This window comes from Hyperoodon ampullatus (genome assembly GCF_949752795.1).
Source record: "Hyperoodon ampullatus genome assembly, chromosome: 4".
Lineage (NCBI taxonomy): Eukaryota > Metazoa > Chordata > Mammalia > Artiodactyla > Ziphiidae > Hyperoodon > Hyperoodon ampullatus.
The window spans coordinates 111,974,280-111,998,137 of NC_136917.1; the positions used below are offsets into that span (position 1 = coordinate 111,974,280).

The 23,858-nt window shown below is 36.2% G+C and overlaps 1 protein-coding gene across 1 annotated transcript in view; it reads right to left on the reverse strand.

Moving 5' to 3' along the window:
- FAM151B (family with sequence similarity 151 member B) overlaps nt 1–23,858 on the reverse strand; it is a gene marked incomplete at its 5' end in the record, with an annotated part of 32,113 nt that overhangs the window by 4,575 nt on the left and 3,680 nt on the right. The window contains 4 exons of the mRNA XM_079704092.1: nt 7,046–7,187; nt 9,750–9,967; nt 14,557–14,722; nt 19,653–19,778. Coding sequence (XP_079560218.1) covers nt 7,046–7,187; nt 9,750–9,967; nt 14,557–14,722; nt 19,653–19,778 — 652 coding nt within the window. The remainder of the gene's footprint in view (nt 1–7,045; nt 7,188–9,749; nt 9,968–14,556; nt 14,723–19,652; nt 19,779–23,858) is intronic.

The following is a 23,858-nucleotide window of genomic DNA, read 5'->3' on the forward strand; positions in this document are numbered from 1 at the left end:
ACATGGCAGATGGAGAAATAAAAACCTCATCATTAGAAAAAAACTATCAGATAGCTGAAACAGATATAAAGCTATTTTTTTAAAAAAGCCACAAAACAGATGAAAGCCATAACCCACACATTTTTTAAATGATGCAGTTGCCTCTTTGAAGAGCACAAAGCAGATAGATATACAAATTCATGGAAGAAGTTTCAAGACAACAGAAAAGAGATGATAAAATATTAATTGGCAGATCTTAGGAAAGAAGTGGAAAATTAATACTATTACAGAAATATGGTGAAATCTGAAGGTATACTAGACTAGAGAGAACAGACATTGTTGAAAATATTGTAAGGGTCAGAGAAGACAAATTATAAAATAAAGTAAAATAAAATGCAAACAAATAAAATGGAAAGAAAGACTAAAGAGAAAACAATAGATACCAAAGACAGGCAAAGGAGATCTACATATTCATAACTGGAGCTTCTGAAAGAGAAAACATAGTGGTACAAAAGCAACAGAACAAGTATTTAAAAATACAATTCAGAGAAATATTACAGAAGAGCATTTAAATCTATATATTGAAAAAAACTCCATATTGCTGAAAAAACTGGTATAGAATGGTCCATACTGAGATATATTCTAGTAAAATTACTAGGCCTCAAAGATAAAGAACCCTTTCTACATTCAGCTTCCCCCATTTTCCCCCTCCAAAATCACGTCGCTTATAAGGGCAAACAAATAATCAGGCTGGCTTCACACTTTGCCACATCAACAGTCACATTAGAAAGCAGAAGAGGGGCTTCCCTGGTGGTGCAGTGGTTAAGAATCTGCCTGCCAATTCAGGGGACACGGGTTCAAGCCCTGCTCCGGGAAGATCCCACATGCCACGGAGCAACTAAGCCCATGCGCCACAACTACTGAGCCTGAGCTCTAGAGCCTGTGAGCCACAACTACTGAGCCCACGTGCCACAACTACTGAAGCCTACTGCCTAGAGCCCATGCTCTGCAACAAGACAAGCCACTGCAATGAGAAGCCCGTGCACCACAATGAAGAGTAGCCCCTGCTTGCCACAACTAGAGAAAGCCTGCACACAGCAACGAAGACCCAATGCAGCCAAAAATAAATAAATAAAATAAATAAATAAATAAAAAAGAAAGCAGAAGAGCAGGGCTTCCTTGGTGGCGCAGTGGTTAAGAATCTGCCTGCCAATGCAGGGGACATGGGTTTGAGCCCTGGTCTGGGAAGATCCCACATGCTGTGGAGCAACTAAGCCAGTGTGCCGCAACTACTGAGTCTGCACTCTAGAGCCCATGAGCCACGACTACTGAGCCTGCGTGCCACAACTACTGAAGCCTGCACACCTAGAGCCTGTGCTTCACAACAAGAGAAACCACCGTAATGAGAAGCCCAAGCACCGCAACAGAGAGTAGCCCCTGCTCGCCGCAACTAGAGAAAGCCCACGCACAGCAATGAAGACCCAACGTAGCCAAAAACATAAATAAATTTATATATAAAAACAAAAAGAAAGGAGAAGGGCAATGCCTTCAAAATCCAAAAGGCATTGTGAGCCAAGAATTTTACAGCCAGCCAATCTATCATTCAATATGAAGGACAAAGTTGGACATTAAGAAAGAGAGTACAGTCAACTCAAATTAGGTGAGAGGGGGGTGAAGAAATACACTAATTTTATTATTGCTCATGGAAGTTAACGGGCACTTGTAAAGAAGTAGATTAAGCATATTTTATAAAGTAGCAGTAAGAAATAACCAATAGGACAAAAAACTAACCAAATATTCAGAATTAAAAATACAGAAGAAAGAAAACAGCTACAGTGAAATGCTTTTTAAAGCTACAGAAATAGTAAATATGCTAGTTTTTCTTTTAAATGACAGAAACAAGACCAAACATATCTGTGTTATAAATAAATGTAAATAAGTTAAACTCTTCTTTTAAAAGAAAGACTGTTAGATTAGATTAATGAGAGCTAGGTATCTAGGCATCTGATAAGGAATTTAACAACATGGAAAGAAAGCAGGCTAGAAAAAACCTTCAGGGGTTGGGTTGAAATTGGAAATATCAGTATGAACTCATGGGTTGGTTAAACACACACACAGACACACACACACACAAACACACATACAGAAATGTTTATAGATGTATATGTAGGGGTGTGTATATGTATGTAGGTCTATATAGGTGTGTTTTTATATACATACATATATACATACACAGACCATAACTACACATATACATACACATATATTTTCCAGCTCTGTCCATTAAGAGGTCCTGGAAGCATTGACACCCTAGGAGCAATGATTATACTAAAATCCCAGATTTTGCTTTCTAAATACCACCTGCCGCTATAATCAAGCAGGGATCCTTGAAGAAGTGACTGATTTGAGAACTGGGACAAGTACGTGATGAGCTTGCCAAGAATGCAAGGCCTGAGGTCTGTCATGAGGAAATATTGAACTGAATGAGATTGAGGACATTTTTCATAATAAAAGGCCTGTAGTCTTAAAGACTGTCATGTGTACGAGAGGAAGGGAAAAACTGAGGAACCAACTATTTTGAAGGAGGCTGATGCAAACTAAATGCAATGCATGTTCCTGGAGAGTTTCTTGGACCACAAGAAAATAAGGATTGCTGGAATGGTTGATAAATTTGAATGGGGTCTGCAGACTGCATGGCAGTGTTGCCTCAATGCCGATTTCCTGGTTGGAAGGTTGCATACTAGTAATACAGGAGTGCATCCTCGTGTGGGGAAGTGTACACTGTAGTACTTAAGGATATGAGGCATCATGATAGAAAAAAAAACATAAAAAAAAAGAGAGGGCCTCCCTGGTGGCGCAGTGGTTGAGAGTCCGCCTGCTGATGCAGGGGATACGGGTTCGTGCCCCGGTCTGGGAGGATCCCATATGCCGCAGAGCGGCTGGGCCCGTGAGCCATGGCCGCTGAGCCTGCGCATCCAGAGCTTGTGCTCCGCAACGGGAGAGGCCACAACAGTGAGAGGCCCGCGTACCGCAAAAAAAAAAAAAAAAAAAAAAGAGAGAGAAAGAGAGGTGGGGGGAGAGAGAGGGATGGAAGGAGAGAGAATGGTTAAACAATTTGGGAATCTGGGTAAAAGAGATGTAGTAGTTTTATGCAACTTTTCTGTATGTTTAAAATTATTTTTTTAGTGACAATAAATCAGCCTTAAAACAGTCAATGAAAAATAAAACTTTATAAATTTATTTTTCAAAGAAAAGATAAAGCAAAGTTATTCAAGCCAAACAAAAAGAAAGACAATGTGAATTTAGGTAAAAAATATCATTAAACAAGACCAAAAAGGAGAACTTTTAATAATAAGGTATAATTCTTCATGAAGATAATAAAACCTATATGAATATGCCCCAAATAACATATCATGAGCATTTAATAAGCAAAAATTATGAAGGCAGAAGAGGAAGCAGACAAAAACACTTTAATAGTTGGGAGACTTTAACTCTCTTAGTCCATAAGAGAGCAAGTAGCCAAAAACTTAAAGATGCCAAATATTTGAACACATGCAAAATGGCACACTCATAAGGTTTTTCATTATAGCATTGTTTGTAATATCAAAGATTAAAAACATCCTTTATGTTCATCAATAGGGAGGCTGGTTAAATAAATTATAGTACATACATAAATACGATGTACCTAGAAAAGGAAAATGAGGAACCTTGAAAAAAGCTCCAAGATGTATTGCTAAGTTAAAAAAAAAAAAAAAAAAAGCAAAGAATAGAACAGAAGCAAGGTATATAATATGATACCTTTTGTTTTAAAAAGGAGGGGAAAATAAGAATCTATACTTGTATTCACTTTTATATGCATAAAGAAACTACTAATGTGGTTGAACAAGAAACTGACAACTGTGGTTAGTGAGGTTGGGCAGGACTGGGTGAATGGGAGAAAGGCTTTTCACAGTATAACTCTGTTCATTGGTTTTTAAACCTTGTGATTATATTACTTATTCAAAGAATTACATTAAAAATATTTTTAAAAGCAAAGAGTAAGGCATGAAAGACTAAATAACGTAACTAATAATGTATGTTATCAACCTGTCACAGAAACTAGTAGTTTTATTCTAATATCCAGTCTCCTTTCTGTCTTATAGCAATCCCCTGAATTCTAACTAGGCATAAGACTGTACAGAATAATAGCTACATGTCCCAGCTTCCCCTGCACCTAGGTATAGGCATACGACTAAGTTAAAGCCAATGAATGTGTGCAAGCCAATGAGTGTGTCCAGTGCCCTTGAAGAACAGGGACAGGCCCTAAGCCTCTTTTTCCCTCCATCCTACCAACTGAAACTCAGACATGGCAGTAATCAATCTGACCACATAGATGAGGTCGGTCAATATCTTAAGGAAAACAAGTACCAAGACAGAAGGATTTTGGGTCCCTGACACTGTGAAGGCATCAAATCTGCCCTGGCCTATTTATGCTTTTCCAGTTATGTGAGACAGAAACAAACTTAAGTTTAAGCTATTGTTAATTTAGGTTTCTGTTATAACAGCCAAACTATATCCTCATAAAATACATGAACTCATACAAATATCCATATATCAAACCATTAATAAAACCTTAATAAAGTCTACGAAGTAGAAATAATATAGACATTATCTGATTACTATACAATAAACCTAGAAAACTATTAACCAATACAAAATAAAATAATTCTACTATCTCAGTGCCTAAAAAATTTTCTCTTAAAACAACTTTTGAGACAAAGGAGAAAAAAACCACAATTGCAGAATATTTATAAATTAACAGTGATGAAAACCTACACATAAGAAACAATAAGATAGGGGCTTCCCTGGTGGCGCAGTGGTTGCGAGTCCGCCTGCCGATGCAGGGGACGCGGGTTCGTGCCCCGGTCTGGGAGGATCCCACATGCCGCGGAGCGGCTGGGCCCGTGAGCCATGGCCGCTGAGCCTGCGCGTCTGGAGCCTGTGCTCCGCAACGGGAGAGGCCACAGCAGTGAGAAGCCCGCGTACCGCAAAAACCAAAAACAAAACCAAAAAAAAAAAAAAAAAAAAAAAAAAAAAGAAACAATAAGATACAGCTACAGCAGTGGTCAGAGAAAAAAGTATAGTCTTAAATATTTATGTTAATAAATATAAATATATTAATAGATATAAAAATGAAAATAAGCATCTAACTCAAGAAATTAGAAGAAACTACATGAAAAGAATTTTAAAAGATAAAAAGCAGAAATTAGTAAATCATAAACCAGAAAAATAAATAATATAAGAGTTCATTTTCAAAAAAAAGATAGATAAATCATTTTCTAGTTTAATCAAGACACAAGGGAGAAAACTCAGATAAACAAAATAAGGAAATTATTTTAGAGACACAGAAGAAACCAAAAGAAAACTATTTTAATCATCTGTGTGTAAATAAATCTTAAAACTTGGGTGAGATAAACAATTTTCTAGGAAAATACAATATATCAAAATTGGCTACCACACAGAAAATCAACCATTTACCATGTAAGAAATAGAAAAGACTGTATAAGTTAAGCTTTCCCCAAAGCACCAGGTTTAGATGGTTTCAATGTTGAGTTTATGAAAACTCAGGTACAGGCCTCATTTGAATGTTACTTTTAATATCCCAGAAAATGTAAAAAGAAAGAAAGGTCCCTAGTTTTTTAATGAAATATCCATGATATTGATACCTAAAACTGAGAAAGAAAAAAACACTACAGACCAATCTCACTTTTAAATGCTGAAATCCTAACTAAAATATTAGCAATAAAATTCAGCAGTACATTAAAAGAATCATAAATTCTGATCAAGTGGGGTTTATTCTGTAAATGTGTGGATGGTTCAATATATAAGATATTAATAAAATTTATTTTATTAATAGATAAAGGGAGAAAATATGGTTATTTTCATAGAAACTGAAAAAAGCATTTAGTAAAAACTCAATACCCACAGGAATGGGGATACTTCTTTAATGTTTGAGTATATGCTTCCTTACTCTCTACAATATAGTGAATTATCAAACAGTGTCTTTTTCTGGATGATTTGTGATCATTCTTTATTTGTTAGAATTCTTTACAACTATTTGACATCTGTGTTGAGGATGGTTTTACCAGAACCTATTTTTATGTATTCAAATGTATCAAACTTTCCTTTTATAGCCTCTGGGTTTTGTGCCTTACTAAGAAGGGTCTTCTCCATTCTGAAACTATATAAAAAAAGAATCATCACTTGTGGGTTTTTTATGCATTTAATGTCTGCTGTTCAAGTCTTTAATTCATCTGGAATTTATTTTGGAGGAAGGATTAAGGGAAGATGTTAACTTTGTTTTTCCTACAATGTTGGCCTGTTGTCCCAACACAAGTTATTGAACTTTTGCTCCAATGATCTGAAATACCAGCTTTTTCCTGTTCTAAGTTCCATGATAGAGTGGGGTTTATTTCTGGACAATCCCTGCTGTTCTATTGACTAGTCTACTGAAAAGACAGTATCAAAACTATTTCAATATCTGTAGCTTTATAATATTTAATATATGGTCCAACCAATTTTTATTACATATTAAAATAAAAAATTTTGGGAATTCCCTGGCGGTCCAGTGGTAAGGGCTTGGTGCTTTCACTGCTGAGGGTCCAGGTTTAATCCCTGGTCAGGGAACTAAGATCCCACAAGCTGCACGGCCAAAAAAATAAAAATAAAATAAATAAATAAATAAAATTTTTATATGGGAAAGACTTCTAGAATTATGACAGAATTCAAAGGGAAATTATTTTACCCACTTATAACTTTTTGTGAATGTATAACATAATGAAAAAAATGACAAACATTTACTGGGCACCTACTATGTGCAAAAGCTTTTGTGAGGAATAGAGGTGAAAGACATGACGTTAAGGTTCATCAAGGATCTTCATTCCCGTGAGGAAGTCCGAGCACTTACAGAATCAGTGTTCATTCTCTGTCTCTTTCTCTCACACACGTTGTCTTTACATAATCAGTTTTCATCTTCTTTCTGTCTCTCACACACACTCACATGCACACACTATATTGTAAAACTTACACGTACCTGTTTGATTGCTTTAACAGCCAAAGTAACTGAGAACAAGACTGCCTGACTAATGCTGCTCTGACAGGAAATGTTACAAGCTGGTTTAGTTCATTACATATATATTCCATCTCTTTCACCATTATCCAACTGTAACCTGAAATGAAAAGAAAGATATTTAACTTTTCTAACCAAAGTCCTACAAGTCAATTAAGTAAAAAACTCAATTACATATGAATAGGTAAATTCATAGGTAATTCATAAACATTTCCATTTGGATTCAGAGAAATTAAAATACCACTTAAGGCAAGAAAAAATTTTGAGTGGAAAATGTAGATAAAAAATTAAATCTAAAGTCATGTCACAAGTGACCTAGAGCAATAAACCAAAAATTAAAACATTAGAAAGGAATTTATTAATCTCTCAAGTACAAAAAAGGAAATTCTGACATTATATTTACTTTAAAGATTCTAAGGCTCTGCATCATTAATATTCTCGATAAACTTAGATCTTCTGCTTGTTGTTAAGTTTTCTTTTCTGAGAGAAAGAAAGAGTATTTACTAGCTGTTTAAGTAATAATTAACTTCAATTTTTTGGGGGGGTGGGGGGTCTAGTCCAAATTACTTACACATTTTATCTAAAATAGAAATAGTGTTAAAATTGACTTTTATATATGTGTTTTATGTTTTAAATCATGTTTAGACATTGTGGAAAACATATCTGCCTGTTTATAAACAGCTTCAGAAAAGAATCTATATTTTAAGGGCTTCCCTGGTGGCGCAGTGGTTGAGAGTCCGCCTGCCGATGCAGGGGACACGGATTCGTGCCCCGGTCCGGGAAGATCCCACATGCCGCAGAGCGGCTGGGCCCGTGGGCCATGGCAGCTGAGGCTGCGCGTCCGGGGCCTGTGCTCCACAACGGGAGAGGCCACAACAGTGAGAGGCCAGCGTACCGCAAAAAAAAAAAAAAAAAATCTATATTTTAAAAATAGCCCCTACACTCTATCAAAAGTATCCATAGGTTGTAAAAAGTACTGGTCAGTAAAGGAACAATTTACAAAAAGCCTATGTGAATACATTAGTCTAGCAGCTAAATGCCTCATGAAAGAAGGGAAAGGTCTGCTTTCCTTTAAAATCTGGAAAATTATATCTTTTTTTTTTTTTTCTTTTGCGGTATGCAGGCCTCTCACTGTTGTGGCCTCTTCCATTGCAGAGCACAGGCTCCGGACGCGCAGGCTCAGTGGCCATGGCCCACGGGCCTAGCAGCTCCACGGCATGTGGGATCTTCCCGGACCGGGGCACGAACCCGCGTCCCCTGCATCGGCAGGCGGACTCTCAACCACTGCGCCACCAGGGAAGCCCAATCTTTTTAATTAGAAAAAGGGGTTGCTAACAGAAGCTATACTTACATTACTTAAAAACTTATAAACTCTCTTTTCTAAGTTTTGCAGCAGAAGAAGTAAGGGAGGATAAAACACATGTTGGTACTGAGGCCAGAGGCCAGTGGGGGAAAAGCAGCTTGGAAACATTCAACACCAACATTAACTTAAAGACCCAGATATGGTTTAACTTGGCTCAAGCCTGAGATTAAAGCCAGAGTTAGACTAAACCGTGACTAAAAGATTAGAATCAGTATGGAGGCTATTAAATTGTTTCTAGTTTACCTTCTTTAAACACTCTGAATTATATGCTATATTCTTTATTGAAACTAATAAAAATTAAAATGATTAGAAAATTAAAATGGAACAAATTTAAAGCATATAATTTTTTTCTCAATCATATCACTTGTTGGTCCAGGGGGTTATAACCTAAATGTCACTACTCACCAGATAGCAGTTACTCTAATCTCATGTTAGATTTTAAAACTTTACATCTAAAAACAATAGTAGCAAATAAGTAAAAAGAATGCCCTGAACACAAGATAAAGGCTAACATCTCCACTGGCTCTAAATAACTTCTTGGTTAATTATTTTTACCATGTGTTCAGGTGTCCCAGAGCATCTGTTTGCTTAATGGCTGTTTACTGGAAAATCACTACCTAGGAATGTATGAATAAATAGAAAGATGAATCCAAATAGCATAATAAGTTTCAGCCAGGAAGAAAGAAGCTGAATATCAGGTCCATCTGTAAGAGTACATAAAGGGAAAGAAGAAATCCAGCCTAGAGGAGAGTCTCATGGCCTCACATACCCCCTGTCTAGCCAAAGAGAGCTTAAGGGCACCAAGGTTCCAGCAGCCTACATTTGGAGCTCCTTCTAATGTCTAGGGAACAGAATCTGTGCTGTTCAACTGTACACCCACTGACTTCTGGCCTCACATTACTTGAAAAATTTTAATTACCACTTCTCTATCTTTCATCTGACATGGGGAGTTTGCTCCAAAGTAAAAGGAAAGAAGAAAAGAGTATAGAATGTTCTACAAGTTCAAAGAGACCAATTCAGGATTCGTTTGTGTATGTAAAGAGGCAGCTTTGGTTATTCTAGACCTTGCAAATAAATATTTTCCATGGAAGCTTGGTGAGAGAATGTCACCAATGAATGAGTATCTATCTGAAATAACAGAAAGAAGAGTCATACACACATCTTTAGGGCCAGACCTTTCTCTCCATTAGGCTCTTAGATTTTGTAGAATGTGTTTTTGGTTTTGTATTAAAGGTATTATTTTTATATTTGAGTATACTTTAATTTGACCAAAAAGGAATACATTCAAAAAATTATCACCTTCATTGACTTTCTCAGGATGCCATCCTGTTGTCCAACCTAGGGAAAATGTCACATCTGGAAAGAAGGATGTCACGGTGTCTATAAAAGGTTTTGCATCCACTACTCTGCTATTTCCATTTGGACCAGGAAGAATATCAGCATTAATCCACACTGGACGCTTCAGATGCCTCTTCACATTTTCCAAGAGCATCATGGATGGTTCTACAGCTGCCAGACTAAAAACAATTTGTTGTCAATGAGATATATTCCTAAAGTAAAAGTTAAAAGTTCTTTTAGACTGGTGGCTTTAATGTTGTCAAATTCATAATAAAAGTATAATACCATAATGCCTGAATTAAACAAAATCAAAGAGCAGATAGCACTAGAGGGGAAAGCTAACATGTCCCATATCTTAAAATGTTGATTTATACTTACTATTCATGAAGGTACCTAAAAGGGTCTATAAATGTATGAATAAGGATACTACATGTAGACAGAGGTTTCAAAACTCTGTATTAGGATCACTCAGTATAAAAACAATTTGTGAAAAGACACAAACATTCACTCATCAGAGAATGTATAAATAAGATTTAAAAATTAAATACACGCATAACCTGCAAATTCAAGTTTATGAAAATATCCAAAGTGCACTCAGGCCCCATGTCTCTAATACCGGCTTCTTTTCTTTCATGCATACTTGTGTGAGTCTGGACACATAAACACATTTCTAAAAATGATTGCCAAGTGTAAAATTATAACATTTCCTTAAAGCTTTTATAAACTTCATTTTTTCCTTTATTGTAAACACCTTTCCTGGAAACAAGAGACAACTATATTTTAGTTACTTTTAAACTAAAAAGCAGCTTCAGTCTTTTTACTTCCCTACATCTTTTCTAACGGACACATATATCTTGAAACAATAAGATTTTAATCAGCCTACATAATTTTTACTGATTAAAAATACATACACAAACTTTATTGGAAAGCTACACTACTTATAATTCTGAATGTCTTCTGAACCTTTAAGGCCTATGTTCATTTCTAAGAAAATTAGCTTTTAGTGAATACGGTGATGGGAGGCTAAGAATCTAGGAGACGGATACTGGAAGTGAGAACATTCAGCACCTCTCCTCAAATTTCCATTTTTCTTCGTAATGGATTGGAGTCCTTCTGCCTATGCTTCTACCACTCTTCACCTCACTCCTTTTGGGCCTCCTACTTTAAGAGCAGAAACTGATAACTTCATTATTTATAGGGTCATATTTATTAGTGAGCAAGGATACTATTCGCTAAAACCAGAGGAAACCAGCCTCTCTTTCACTCTGCTCCCATGTAATAAACTGCTTTTTTCTCACTCTTATGCCCCTGAAATGGAGGCCCTAGATTTTAGTGGATTGATAAACTCTAATGCTAGACCTTACAGACTCTAATTTAGATGCTGTCATTTCTCTGTCTCAAATGCTTTCTGCCTTGAATGGTATCAATGCCGTGTTAAAAACCACAATTCTGAGATCTGGCCAGCTGTACTTCCTACAAAATTCCCCCATTTTTAGTAGCAAACAACTTGTATCTATTACTCTAAAGCTTGCTTATCTGCAAGTCCCACAGCAGCAGACAAGTCCTCGTGGGGCTCTGCTCTTCATGGGTGGAGTGGGAGGTAACCTTGAACTAATCCACGCATATCTCCTCTCGTTTTCCAGAAAGGATTCTTATTTCTTAAGAAATCTGGTGTCTGTGGAGGTTGGGTTAAACACTAATTTCCAGTTTACGTTTAGGAGGAAGCTTCTTATGCTTTCTCAATTTAGTAAGCTGACATCAGGCTGTTTAACAATGGTTCGCCATCTGATAATATCTAGTCTCAGCATATTCTCTCCCAAACTGAAATTCCACCAGCATATATTAAGTGTCTACTACATGCAAAACACTGCACAGTTAGACCTACAGAGCTAAGACACAGAACATAATGAAATAAGAATTTAATGTACATATTCTGTTTTATATGTAAATATCTTAATTATCACTAATATAGACTATAGTAATGTCATTTTCTCTTACCAGAAACTTAAATAAGAAAAACAAAACCTATATTAAGAAAAACACAAAACTTTACTAAGAAGAAAACAACTATTTGTTGTAGTTTTAATTTTCTAGAGCTTTACAAAATAATTAATAAAATTCCTCTGGAAGAGTAAATGTGGAGGAAAAGCCATAACATTTTTGGAAAAAAAAAAAAAAAAAAAGACTGAGAATGAACTTTGCCCAAGAGCAAGACACAATGTTTACTACAAAGAATAAAATACTATGTTCCTAGCCTGGAAGACTCAATATTATAAATATTGCAAAATTACACTTCGTTCCCAACTAATCTATAAATTCCATGTAATTCTAATTAAAAATATCAGTGGATAACATTCTCAATCCTTACATGTACTGGTATTAAGTTTCCCATAAAGAACTGACAAAAGGTTTGCCAAAATGATCATTTGAAGAGGAGGGTCCTGATCAGTATACTACCTAAAATTTCTTTTTGGTAGTACTTATTTAGGAAATTCCAGGGAAGAATATAAACTTAACTCTTATAGAATAGATTTTTTTTCTAAAAAGTTACTTGGTAAGTCAAACTTCTCAGTACCTATTTTCCTATTAACTTTGTTTAGAAATTGGGGCTAACAAAATAAAAATCATACTTAAAATGATAATAAACCATTTAAAATTACATTCTAAGGTAAAATTCCAGATAAAAATTTTAAATCATCATACATTACTTAGTTATTACGTGTATACAAACAAAATAACTTAGAGGCACAGAACAAGAACTATTAAAATTTGACTATTAGGTCATTCAGCTACTCTTACAGACGTAGTGCAGAGTTCCGGTTCAGAGTGTGAACTCTTCAGCCAGGCTGGCAGCTCTCCTACTGATTACGTGACCACAAGCAGGCTACTTACCCCTCTCTGCCTCTGTTCCTTCATCTGGAAAATGAGAATAGGAATAACCTACTTCTTAGGATTGTTATGAAGACTAAATGAATTTACACATTTAATGCTCTTAGAACAGTGTCTGACACACAGTAAGTGCTTATATAATTGTTAGTTAAATTCATTCTCCTTTGGGCTTCCCTGGTGGCGCAGTGGTTGAGAGTCCGCCTGCCGATGCAGGGGACACGAGTTCGTGCCCCGGTCCGGGAGGATCCCACATGCTGCGGAGCAGCTGGGCCCATGAGCCATCGCCGCTGGGCCTGTGTGTACGGAGGCTGTGCTCCGCAACGGGAGAGGCCACAGCAGTGAGAGGCCCGCGTACCGCAAAAAAAAAATTCATTCCCCTTCAAATATGTTATGACCAAAACTCTTTTTTTAATGGCACAGCCTTTCAGTGGTAGCTGCTAGCGTTTAGGAATGAAGGAGCTGGTCTGACTGGTGAGGAGCCAAAGAATATATTACAGGGGCTTCCCTGGTGGTGCAGTGGTTGGGAATCCATCTGCCAATGCAGGGGACATGGGTTCGAGCCCTGGTCCAGGAAGATCCCACATGCCACGGAGCAACTAAGCCCATGCACCACAACTATTGAGCCCGCGTGCTGCAACTATTGAAGCCCGTGTACCTAGAGCCAATGATCCGCAACAAGAGAAGCCACCGCAATGAGAAGCCCATGCACTGCAGGGAAGAGTGGCCCCCGCTCGCCACTAGAGAAAGTCTGTGTGCAGCAACGAAGGCCTAACACAGCCAAAAAAAAAAAAAAAAAAAAAGAATATATTACAGAGAGCAAGTCTACGGGCAATAGTAAACATCAAAAAAAAAAAAAAAACTGAGCACATGAAAATGCAAGGAGCTCTAAAATTCAGCTCACCAAGCATTAATGATTAAATGCTTTATTTCACGGTACAGAGAACACTGGACTGGCTCCAGGAAACCTGGGATCTGGTCCTAGCTCAGCTCTCAAGCTTAGCTATTGTCACTTAACCTCTCTAGGACTAAGTTTCTTTGTCAAGAAAATGGAGTTGGACCGTTCACCACTCTAAAAGCGTTAAGATCTTGAAAGAGCTTTCATTCACCAACAGTGTAAAGAGGTTGACTGGTACACTCAGGCTCACAACAACTGATTAGAGTAATCTTAAAAACCCTGTGAGTAAGAGCTCCAAATCCTTATTAATTTCTTGAGATAATTCAATTTTAAAATATTGTTCAAAGATAAGGCAGGATTACCACACATCCTAGATTTTCATAGCAGTTGCCTTCATGGGCCTTATGGTGAGCTTTTATGGTGTCACAATAAATTCCTGGCTTTCCCTATAATTTTTATACTACCAAAATACCACAGAAGTAAAATTTTCCATGATAGCCACAGGGAAGGAAACAACACTTAATCTTGCTCTCTTCATTATCAATGTTTCCAAAATATTATTTTAAAGAAACTCTTCAGTTATTAAAGAATTCTAGATAATTCCCCTTCCACAAATATAGTAACACAAATTAAGTAGGAAATGCATTAACTACCCCAACTACTGCCAAATCTCTCTCTTGAACTACTTTTTAATGAAAGTGGTATTTTAAATTTACCATTCTACTATTACAGTGGTCACTTATGATAACTTCCTTTATAAAAATTAACTTAATTTTAGCCTTAAAGGGTTCCCAAGAAACAATTTTAGCAAACAACTCAGTGTGTCTTTGGTCCATTCCTGAAACATATTAGTTTGCAATTCCATTTTCAGTTTAGATAAAGTATAAAGTTATTTAGTCAGGCACAGATATATGAAGTTACTGATTTTTTTTCCATATTGTTATTCTATAACAACTAGGAGACTGAACATGTTTGTACAAATACCTCTTAAAATCCAGTTTGATGCCTTTATTGCTTTTTATAACTTCAGCCAGCCATTCCTGTAAAGTATTATCACTGTTTGTTTCAGGAGGATGAGCCATGATTGGCTGGCCATGCTCTGATCCATCACTTGGAAAAATGACATCAGCCTCTATCATATGAGCAGTACCTATCCAAATAAAAGAACTTACATTAATGCTAATAAAATAGAGACTGTAGGAGATGGCATATTCAGTATCCTTTTGAGGAAGATAAAAGGAAGGAAAGAAAATAAACTTTACTCAGTAAAGACTAAGTGCCAGGTACTATGTCAAGCCTTACATGTTGCACTTATTTGTTACATGTGAGCAAATAGGCAGTGAGGAGTTCAATACCTTTGCCTAGGTCACACTCAAGCTGTTGTCCTAATATTTAATTTCTTCCCAGTATATGGCAAAGTGAGAATACAAAGGGAGGCTTAATAAGTATTTGTTGACGCTTCTGAGAACAAAAATAGTACTTTTATCTTCTCACTCCTCAAATTAGAAACTACAGATGTTTATTGTTTATGTTTGAAATTGTATGTTATAGATTCAGTTCCTTGACCTAAAGCTTGGCTACTATTTAAAAGCACACATCCCTGGAATGGGTAAAGAGCTTCACCAGTCACTTGAGTGTGCTTAGCAGGCTCTGATAGACTAACTCCAAAGACGGCTGACAACAATTCCTCCCATATGTACGTGCCTCTCTCCTCATCTCTTTCTCCTCTCCTTGAGTCTGGGCTGGTTTTGTAACTTGCTTTGACCAGTGGAAGGTAGTGGAAGTAAAACTCTCAATTCTAAGCCAAGCCCTTAAAAGGCCTGGCAGCTTCTGCTTTCATCCTCTTGAAAGCCGGTTATCATGTAAAGAAGTTAGGTAAGACTACTGAAGACTCAGAAACCACATGGAGAGAGAGAAGCCTCATGGAAGAAAACTAAGACTTCCTGCCCAACAGACAGCATTACGGTCTCTGACACTGAGTGAGGCCATTTTAGAATTTCTAGGCCCAGCTGAGCTCCCAGCCAAATGCAGCAACATGAGTGCTCCCAATCTATACCACATGGAACAGAAGAACCACTAGCTGACCCACAAAACCATGAAAAATGATAAATCAATGTCATTTTAAGCCACAAAGTTTTGGGGGTAGTTTATTACACAGCAACAGAAAACAAACAGAAATAGCTACCTGGAAGTGGGGCCCTGCCATAACAAAAACCTGAAACCTGTGACACTGGTTTCGGGATCCAGCAGATTCTAGAAAGGCACTGTTAAAGCAAGTTAGAAGAGCAGAGAGGAAATTCTTTTCACGTAGTGGTGAAACTTTTGATAACGTTGGCACTTGTAGCAACTGGTGGAAGATAGATAAGCTTATTTTCCAATAAGCGTATGAAGAGATGCTCAACATCATTAACCTCCAGGGAAATGCAAATCTAAACTACAGTGAGATACCAGTTCACAAGTACTAGGAAGACTATAATGAAAAAGACAGTAACAAACGTTGACAAGGACATGGGGAGATTAGAAACCTCATCCACTCTGTTAGTGGGAATGTAAGAAGGTGCAGCTGCTTCAGAAAAGCTTGCAGTTTCTCAAAAAAAGTTAAAGAGTTATATTTGAGATGCAATAGGTCAAGCTTTTGTCTAATTTCATAAAAATTAAGCAAACATGACTTCTCAATAAAGTGGTACTTAGCACAATAAATGTAGGCATTCCAACTTCTCTATCAATGCAGTTGTAAAGGAGCATATAGGCCTTGGAATTCCTTAACAGTAATAGTCCGTGTCTCCATTTATTAACTCCATTCATTTCCCATGAATAGAAAAAAAAATCACTAAATGGCAGTGACAAGGAGTCTCAGGTCCCATGTAAATTATGTTCCTGAAGGTCTCTTTTAAGAATAAGAATGGAAGCTAAGCAGTAGGGGCAAGAGATCACGGTGGCTTGAACTAGGATGATGACAACAGAGATGGACAGATGTAGACTAATTCAAAATATATTTTGGAATAGAATTATAATGTCTGGATAATAGAGCAGATGCAAGAAATAAAGAAAACAAAGAATAGATGATTCCCAGATTTCTGGCTTAAGAATACATGGGGAATTCCCTGGCATTCCAGTGGTTAGAACTTGGCACTTTCACTGCCGTGGGCCCTGGCCAAGGAACTAAGATCCCGCGAGATGCGTTGCATGGTCAAAAACAAACAAACAAACAAACAAAAGAATCTATGTGGATTATGCTGCCATTTACTGAGATAGCAAAGATCATAGGAAGTACAGGTTAGTAGACATAATTAAGAATTTCATTTTGAATAATTTAAATTTGTGATGCATGAGAACTCTCTAAGTGAAAACACCAAATAAGCAGTTGGATAGACTAATACAGAAGAGAGGGAGGCCTGGCCTGGAGACATGTTTGTGAGCTGTCCAGCCTCTCTCCCTATTCTCCCATCCTTGGTCCTTGGGTAGAAGCCTTTTGAAGGTCAGGGAATGCTTCTACTTTGGGAGACTGCCTGGTCACCATATTTCCCAACTCAGGGAGAGTCAGATGAGGAAGTCTGCACATCAAGATTATCACTCCAACCACAGGAGCCCCAGCTTGTGACAAGAGCGAGACAGTAGAAAACAGCTTTGTTTTTTCTGATTTTCTGCACAAGAAAATCCCAAATAGTTGCTACTCACACTCAAAACAAAACTCAAAGAAATATGTTTATAGAAATGAAGTTAAACTTATCTATCTCGCCTATACTGTTTACATGCTCTAATGCAGCAATTTATTATATTTTTTAATACATTTAGTTGATGACTATAGTCACACTTTTCCTAAATATGTTACAAAGCCTTTTTTAAAAAACTACATTTTTTATTCTCAAAAAGACTTGATGATTTCAATTTTTTAACCAGCGTTTCTTTTAATATATATTTTAAAAATCTACATGCAGAAATGTTATGACAAAAAAATTACATTATATATAATAACTTTTTAAAACAATTTTGACTATTCTGAGGTCGGATGTGTTGACAATGCAACATCAAATGACACTCTTACATTGTTCTTCCTGTACTTTGTTTTTTTAAAACATAGACATTGTTGAAAATCCAGTATCACATGTTAATCAAAATAGAAACAGCTTCATTAATAACAGTTGTACTAAATTTAAATATTCTGGGAGAAATAAGATAAACCAATGAAATACATGTTTCCAGGAATCTGTTTTCTTTCCTTTGGACTAGAAAGAAATTGCAAGACTAGCCAGAGCTGAGAAAAGCGACTGGATGAAAAACATCCCCCAAACTATAACACTTGGGGCTCTTGTTGCCTAAGAGAAGGTAAAGAGGATATTATCTGAAAACTAAGTAACCTATAAAAATTTCCCAGATCAACACCAGACTTCCAGCAACTGGAAATGACTTCCATTAGTCATTCTTAAAACTTGGCTAAAAGTAAATGATCCATAGTTAATTAAATTATTTCTAGGTATGAGGCTTCTGCATTTACTATTACAAATTGTAAATTTTTAAGATTTTTTCCAAATTTTTAGTTGTTATATAGAAATAAAATTTATTTTCTGTTCTGATTTTGTACTGTCAAAAAAGACAGATTGTCTAAATTAACCTATGAATTATAATCATTTATCTGTAGAATCTTTTTGATTTACTATATATGCAACCATATTGTCTGTACATAACAGTTGTATTATTCCTATCTTTTTTCCATTAAAAAAATTGATATATAATTCACATACTATAACATCATCCTTTTAAAGTGTACCATTCAGGGCTTCCCTGGTGGCGCAGTGGTTAAGAATCCGCCTGCCAATGCAGCAGACATGGGTTCGAGCCCTGGTCCGGGAAGACCCCACATGCCGTGAAGCAACTAAGCCCATGCGCCACAACTACTGAGCCTGCACTCTAGAGCCCGCAAGCCACAAGTACTGAAGCCCACGTGCTTAGAGCCCGTGATCCGCAACAAGAGAAGCCACCATAATGAGAAAGTTTGCAACTAGAGAAAGCTCATGCGCAGCAATTAAGACCCAATGCAACCAAATAAATAAATAAATAAAGTGTACCATTCAATGGTTTGCAGAATATTCAGAAAGTTGTGCAACCATCACCACCACCACCTAATTCCAGAAAAATTTTGTCACCCCAGAAAGAAACGCTGTACCCATTAGCATTTACTCTCTAGTCCCTATTCCTATCAGCTCCAGGCAGCCACTAATCAACATCTTCCTGAAGCATTGCTTTTGCTAAAATTTATTTATTAAATAATCACTGTTTGGTTACTATGTGCTAGGCACTGTTTTAGGTATTAGGGATATTAGAAGACAAGGTTCTTCCCTTTGAGGAACAAAGAAAAGCAATTTAAAAGAGTATCTTTACAATAAAAGAAATACATATTTAGATACATTATCCAGATACATAACTAAGATGCAAAAAATGTGTAAATTTTTACAATAAAACACAAGGTTACAAGGAATTCTTCCTGTTGGAACAGGGCACTTCAAGCTGTGCCCTACCCCTCTGGTGACATGCTTTCATTCTCCTGAGCTGCTGCAGCCAACAGGGGTACTTCAGAGCAAAAGGCTAACTAAACTGCTTTAGTTGTCATCTGATTACAGATGGAGTTAGTAAACCAAAAGGCTTGGTTTCTAGCCTAGGCATAGATATTGCCCAAGGCATTATAAATTAGTATTCAATGACTTCATTCAACAACTATTTATTGAGCTTCTCCTTAGTACACTGTGAAAGACACAAAAATATGTATGTACGACATACAACCTGATCTTAAAAATTTTACCTAAATCACTACAATATATAAGCAAATGTAATAACATATGAGAGTTTTAAATAAGGCATAGAAACGGTAAATCACTTCTGGAAAATGAGAAAATTCTTCCATTATGGAAACTTGTTCATTTTGTAAATAAAATGAGATCTTTTACAAAAATGTTTATGTTAGCCAAGAATTTACACTTGAATCATCTAAGTCTCTGGCACCTGCAAATATGACCAGATTTTTTTTTTAAAAAGAGTTGACTTCATCTATAATCTAATGTAAATACAAGTAACTAATGACTTACTTCTCAGTGCCTCATTCACTTGCACCTTGTGGTTAGCCGCATGATACCAGATGATCTGGGCGCCATCTTCTGTTGTGATCTGGTTATTTCTGAGAAAATATTCCAGTATGTTTTCACTCCAAGATCCTAAAATAACAGCATTTATATTAAAAAGAAGTTTTTATAGGGTAAATTTTTTTAATAAAAAAAGGGCACAGCATATATTGATAGAGAAAAATAAAGTAATAAAACTAGGAAAATATAAGATTTTTAAAAATTAAGAACAAGTATTAAGATGTGGCAAGTATAAAAATATATATTTATATATAAATATGCTATTTATGATGTAAGTAATAATTAGTAAACATATAGGATAGTCTGAACCTCAGAACTGTGAGGAAATATGTAGGAAGAAAAAAAAAAAACTGGTAAGAAGCAGATATTTTAAAGCAGGAATTTTCACATGGTATCTTCTTCAATCCTGGCCCCATAAATAAGTAAAATGTATATAAAGCCAATGCTACGTTAAACAACTTCTAAATTTTGTAGAACTTAATTGCCTTCTCCACCTGAGGCTCCATTCTATATTTATATTAACCATTTAGAATCTTAAATTACACATTTAAGCATATTCACCTTCAAATTATAAATGTCAACAACACTTACATGAGTAACTAAGTAAATCCTGAGTTAGTATTTATAGATTTATCTATCATGTACAAATATACGTAATTCCTATAACTATCAACTAGTTTTTGGCAGACCAGATTTTTTTCTTAATTAGGCATTAAAATGTGTTAGTTAACCAAGACTAAAATACTTGAATCAGTTCTACTCCATATCATGCCATATCGCAATATAAGAAGGATAAAAGACTGAAAAACAGTGAAAGAGGTATCTATAATCTTACCTCGCCAATTCTTGTTCATTGGTTTAAACATTTAAGTGGCTACCAAATGGCTGCAAATTCCCTATGCATGAGATTATGTCTTCTGTTTAATTATTTGTTTATTAATTCCACCTAACAACAGTTAAAAACCTAAAAATGGCCATCATAAACTGATGATAAGACATTGAGAGAAAGTAAAATTTGATAAGAGAATGGAGGGGCATATAAAAATAACTTCTAAGTAACATGCATGGAACTCAGTAACCACTCTGCATATTGGGCTACAGAATAAAGAAACTAAACAGTTAGCTGTAGCATCCACTATCCAAGCAGTCTCCTATACAAAACACATGCCCCTTTTTAGCATAGGCAAGAGAGTCACAGACCTTTCAGATTCAGATGAAAATACATGGGTATCATTTTTTTAAATGTTTAACTTAGGCATCTTAAAAAGGTACAGTAACTACTGGCTAAAACAGAAATGTCCAACAATGGGAAAAATTAAATCACAGTATATCCTCATGATAAAATATGTAATTGATGTGGCTGTTAAAAATGAAGTTTTTGAGATATGCCAAAACTCTCACAGAAATGGTAATCATGCATGTTACCATAAAAAAACTAAATGTTAGTTAATAGTGCATGCTAGATGTATCCTTGACACCTTCCAACTAAACACACTGAATTCAAAATTTTTATAAGGGTAACTTGCAGATTAATAATAAAATACCATGATTCCAGAAATTAAAAACATTTGAAGCAAAAAGTTCTCCTTGCCCAGTTAATGGGTGAAACTGTACCCTACACTTAGCCACAACTGTATATATCTTTCCATATACACAGAATTTCAGACTCTACTTACCTATAATCTAGGGTATTATCACTATTTTAAGTAAACTGTTATTCTGAAAATAGGGCCAGGAGAAAGGCAAAATTACTTGTAATTTTTAAAAATTAAGACTTTTAGCGGGAGCAGTTTCAGGTTTATAGAAAAAACTGAGCAAAAAGTAGAGAGTTCCTATATGTGACCTCCCCTAATTTTTACATCTTTCTGTGGTGATGAAATTGCTCTGAAATTGATTGTGGTGATGGTTACACAACTCTGAATATACTAAAAACCAATGAATTCTATGCCTTAAATGAGTGAATTATACGGTATACAAATTATATCTTGATAAAGATTTTTTTTTAAGTTTTAAAAAAAGAAAATGTAAAAAAAAAAAGAAAAAAAGGAAAAATACATCTACCCTTTGACCCAGAAATTCCACTTTCATAAACTTATCCCATTGACAGATATGCTTGTAATATGTAGGAAATGACACATTTGATATAAGGATATTTATTGCAGCATTGTTTGTAACAGCAAAAGGGTGAAAATAACCTAAATATTCAGCAACAGTGAATTCACTAAATAAATTATGGTATATCCATGCAATGGAACACAATGCAGCCATTAGTAAGAATGAGGCAGATCCATATGTGTAATATAGAATAATCTCAAAGATATGTTAAGTGAGAAAAAAGCAAGGTGGAGAACAATATGTATAGGTACTGCAGTAGGAAGAATAATGATCCCCCCCACCCCACCCCCACCCCCCGCTCCACGATGTCTATATCCTAATCTGTGAACTGTGAATAGGTTGTTACACAGCAAGGGCGAATTAAAGTTACATGTGCAATTAAAGTTGCTAATCAGTTGACTCTGAGCTTGGATTATCCAGGTGAGCCTAATTTAATCACATTAAGCGTCTTATAAGATCCTTGTAAGTGAAAGGGAAGGCAGGAGAGTTAGTGTTGGTGTGATGCAATGTGAGAAAGACTTGACCAGCAACTGCTGGCTTTGAAAATGGAGGATGAGACCATGAGCCAAGGAATTCAAGCAGTCTCTAGAGGATAGTAAAAGGCAAGGACACTGATTCTCCCCTAGAGCCTCTAGAAGGAATGCAGCCATGCTGACACTGATTTTTAGCTGAGACCCATTTCAGACTTCTGGCCGCCTGAATTATAAGATAATAAATTTGTGTTGTGCTAAGCCACTAAAAACTAATGCTCTAAAAAACTAGTTTGTATGTTTAAAAAAAAAGTGGGAGAAGAACAAAAATGAGAACACAGTATATGGTAGCATGTATACTACAATCTTAACTATATGTATCCTTTTTTGGCCATGTCACACGGCTTATGGGATCTTAGTTCCCCCACCAGGGATCAAACCCAGGCTTCCTGCAGGGGAAGTGCAGAGTCCTAATCATTGGACCACCAGGGAATTCCCTATATTTTCTTAAAAGTCAGGATTTTCAGAAAATATACCAAAAAGTTAACTAATGGTTAACTATCTCTGAATATGGGCACTATGTAAATTGTTTTCCTATTTCAATATACTTTACTGTATAAATGTTCTATAATGAGCATGTATTATGTTTACAATCAGGAAAAATTTTAAACTGAAAAAAGAATGTATTACCAAAACTGTCTGATGTGACTACTTATGTTTATGTAAAAGATACTGTAACCTTCTGGAGTAGAACTGCCTGGCTTAAAACACCTCTAACTGTTTTGCACAGCAAAGGAAACCATAAAAAAAAGTGAAAAGACAACCCACGGAATGGGAGAAAATACTTGCAAATGATGCGACTAACAAGGGGTTAATATCCAAAATATACAAAAAGCTCATACAACTCAACAACAAAAAATGAACAACCCAATCAAAAAATGGGCAGAAGACCTTAATAGACATTTCTCCAAAGAAGACATACAGATTGCCAATACTCACATGAAAAGATGCTCAATGTTACTAATTATTAGAGAAATGCAAATCAAAACTACAATGAGGTACCATCTCACACCAGTCAGAATGGCCATCATTAAAAGTCTACAAATAACAAGTGCTGGAGAGGGTATAGAGAAAAGGGAACCCTCTTACACTGTTGGTGGGAATATAAGTTGGTGCAGCAGTATGGAGGTTCCTCAGAAAACTAAGAACAGAATTACTATATGATCCTGCAATCCCACTCCTGGGCATATACCCAGACAAAACTATAACTCAAAAAGATACATGCACCCCTATGTTCACAGCAGCACTATTTACAATAGCCAAGACATGGAAACAACCTAAATGTCCATTGACAGATGAATGGATAAAGAAGATGTGGTACATGTATACAACGGAATACTACTCAGCCATAAAAAAAGAATGAAATAGGGCTTCCCTGGTGGCGCAGTGGTTAAGAATCTGCCTGCCAATGCACGGGACATGGGTTCGAGCCCTGGTCCGGGAAGATCCCACATGCCGTGGAGCAACTAAGCCCGTGTTCCACAACTACTGAGCCTGTGCTCTAGAG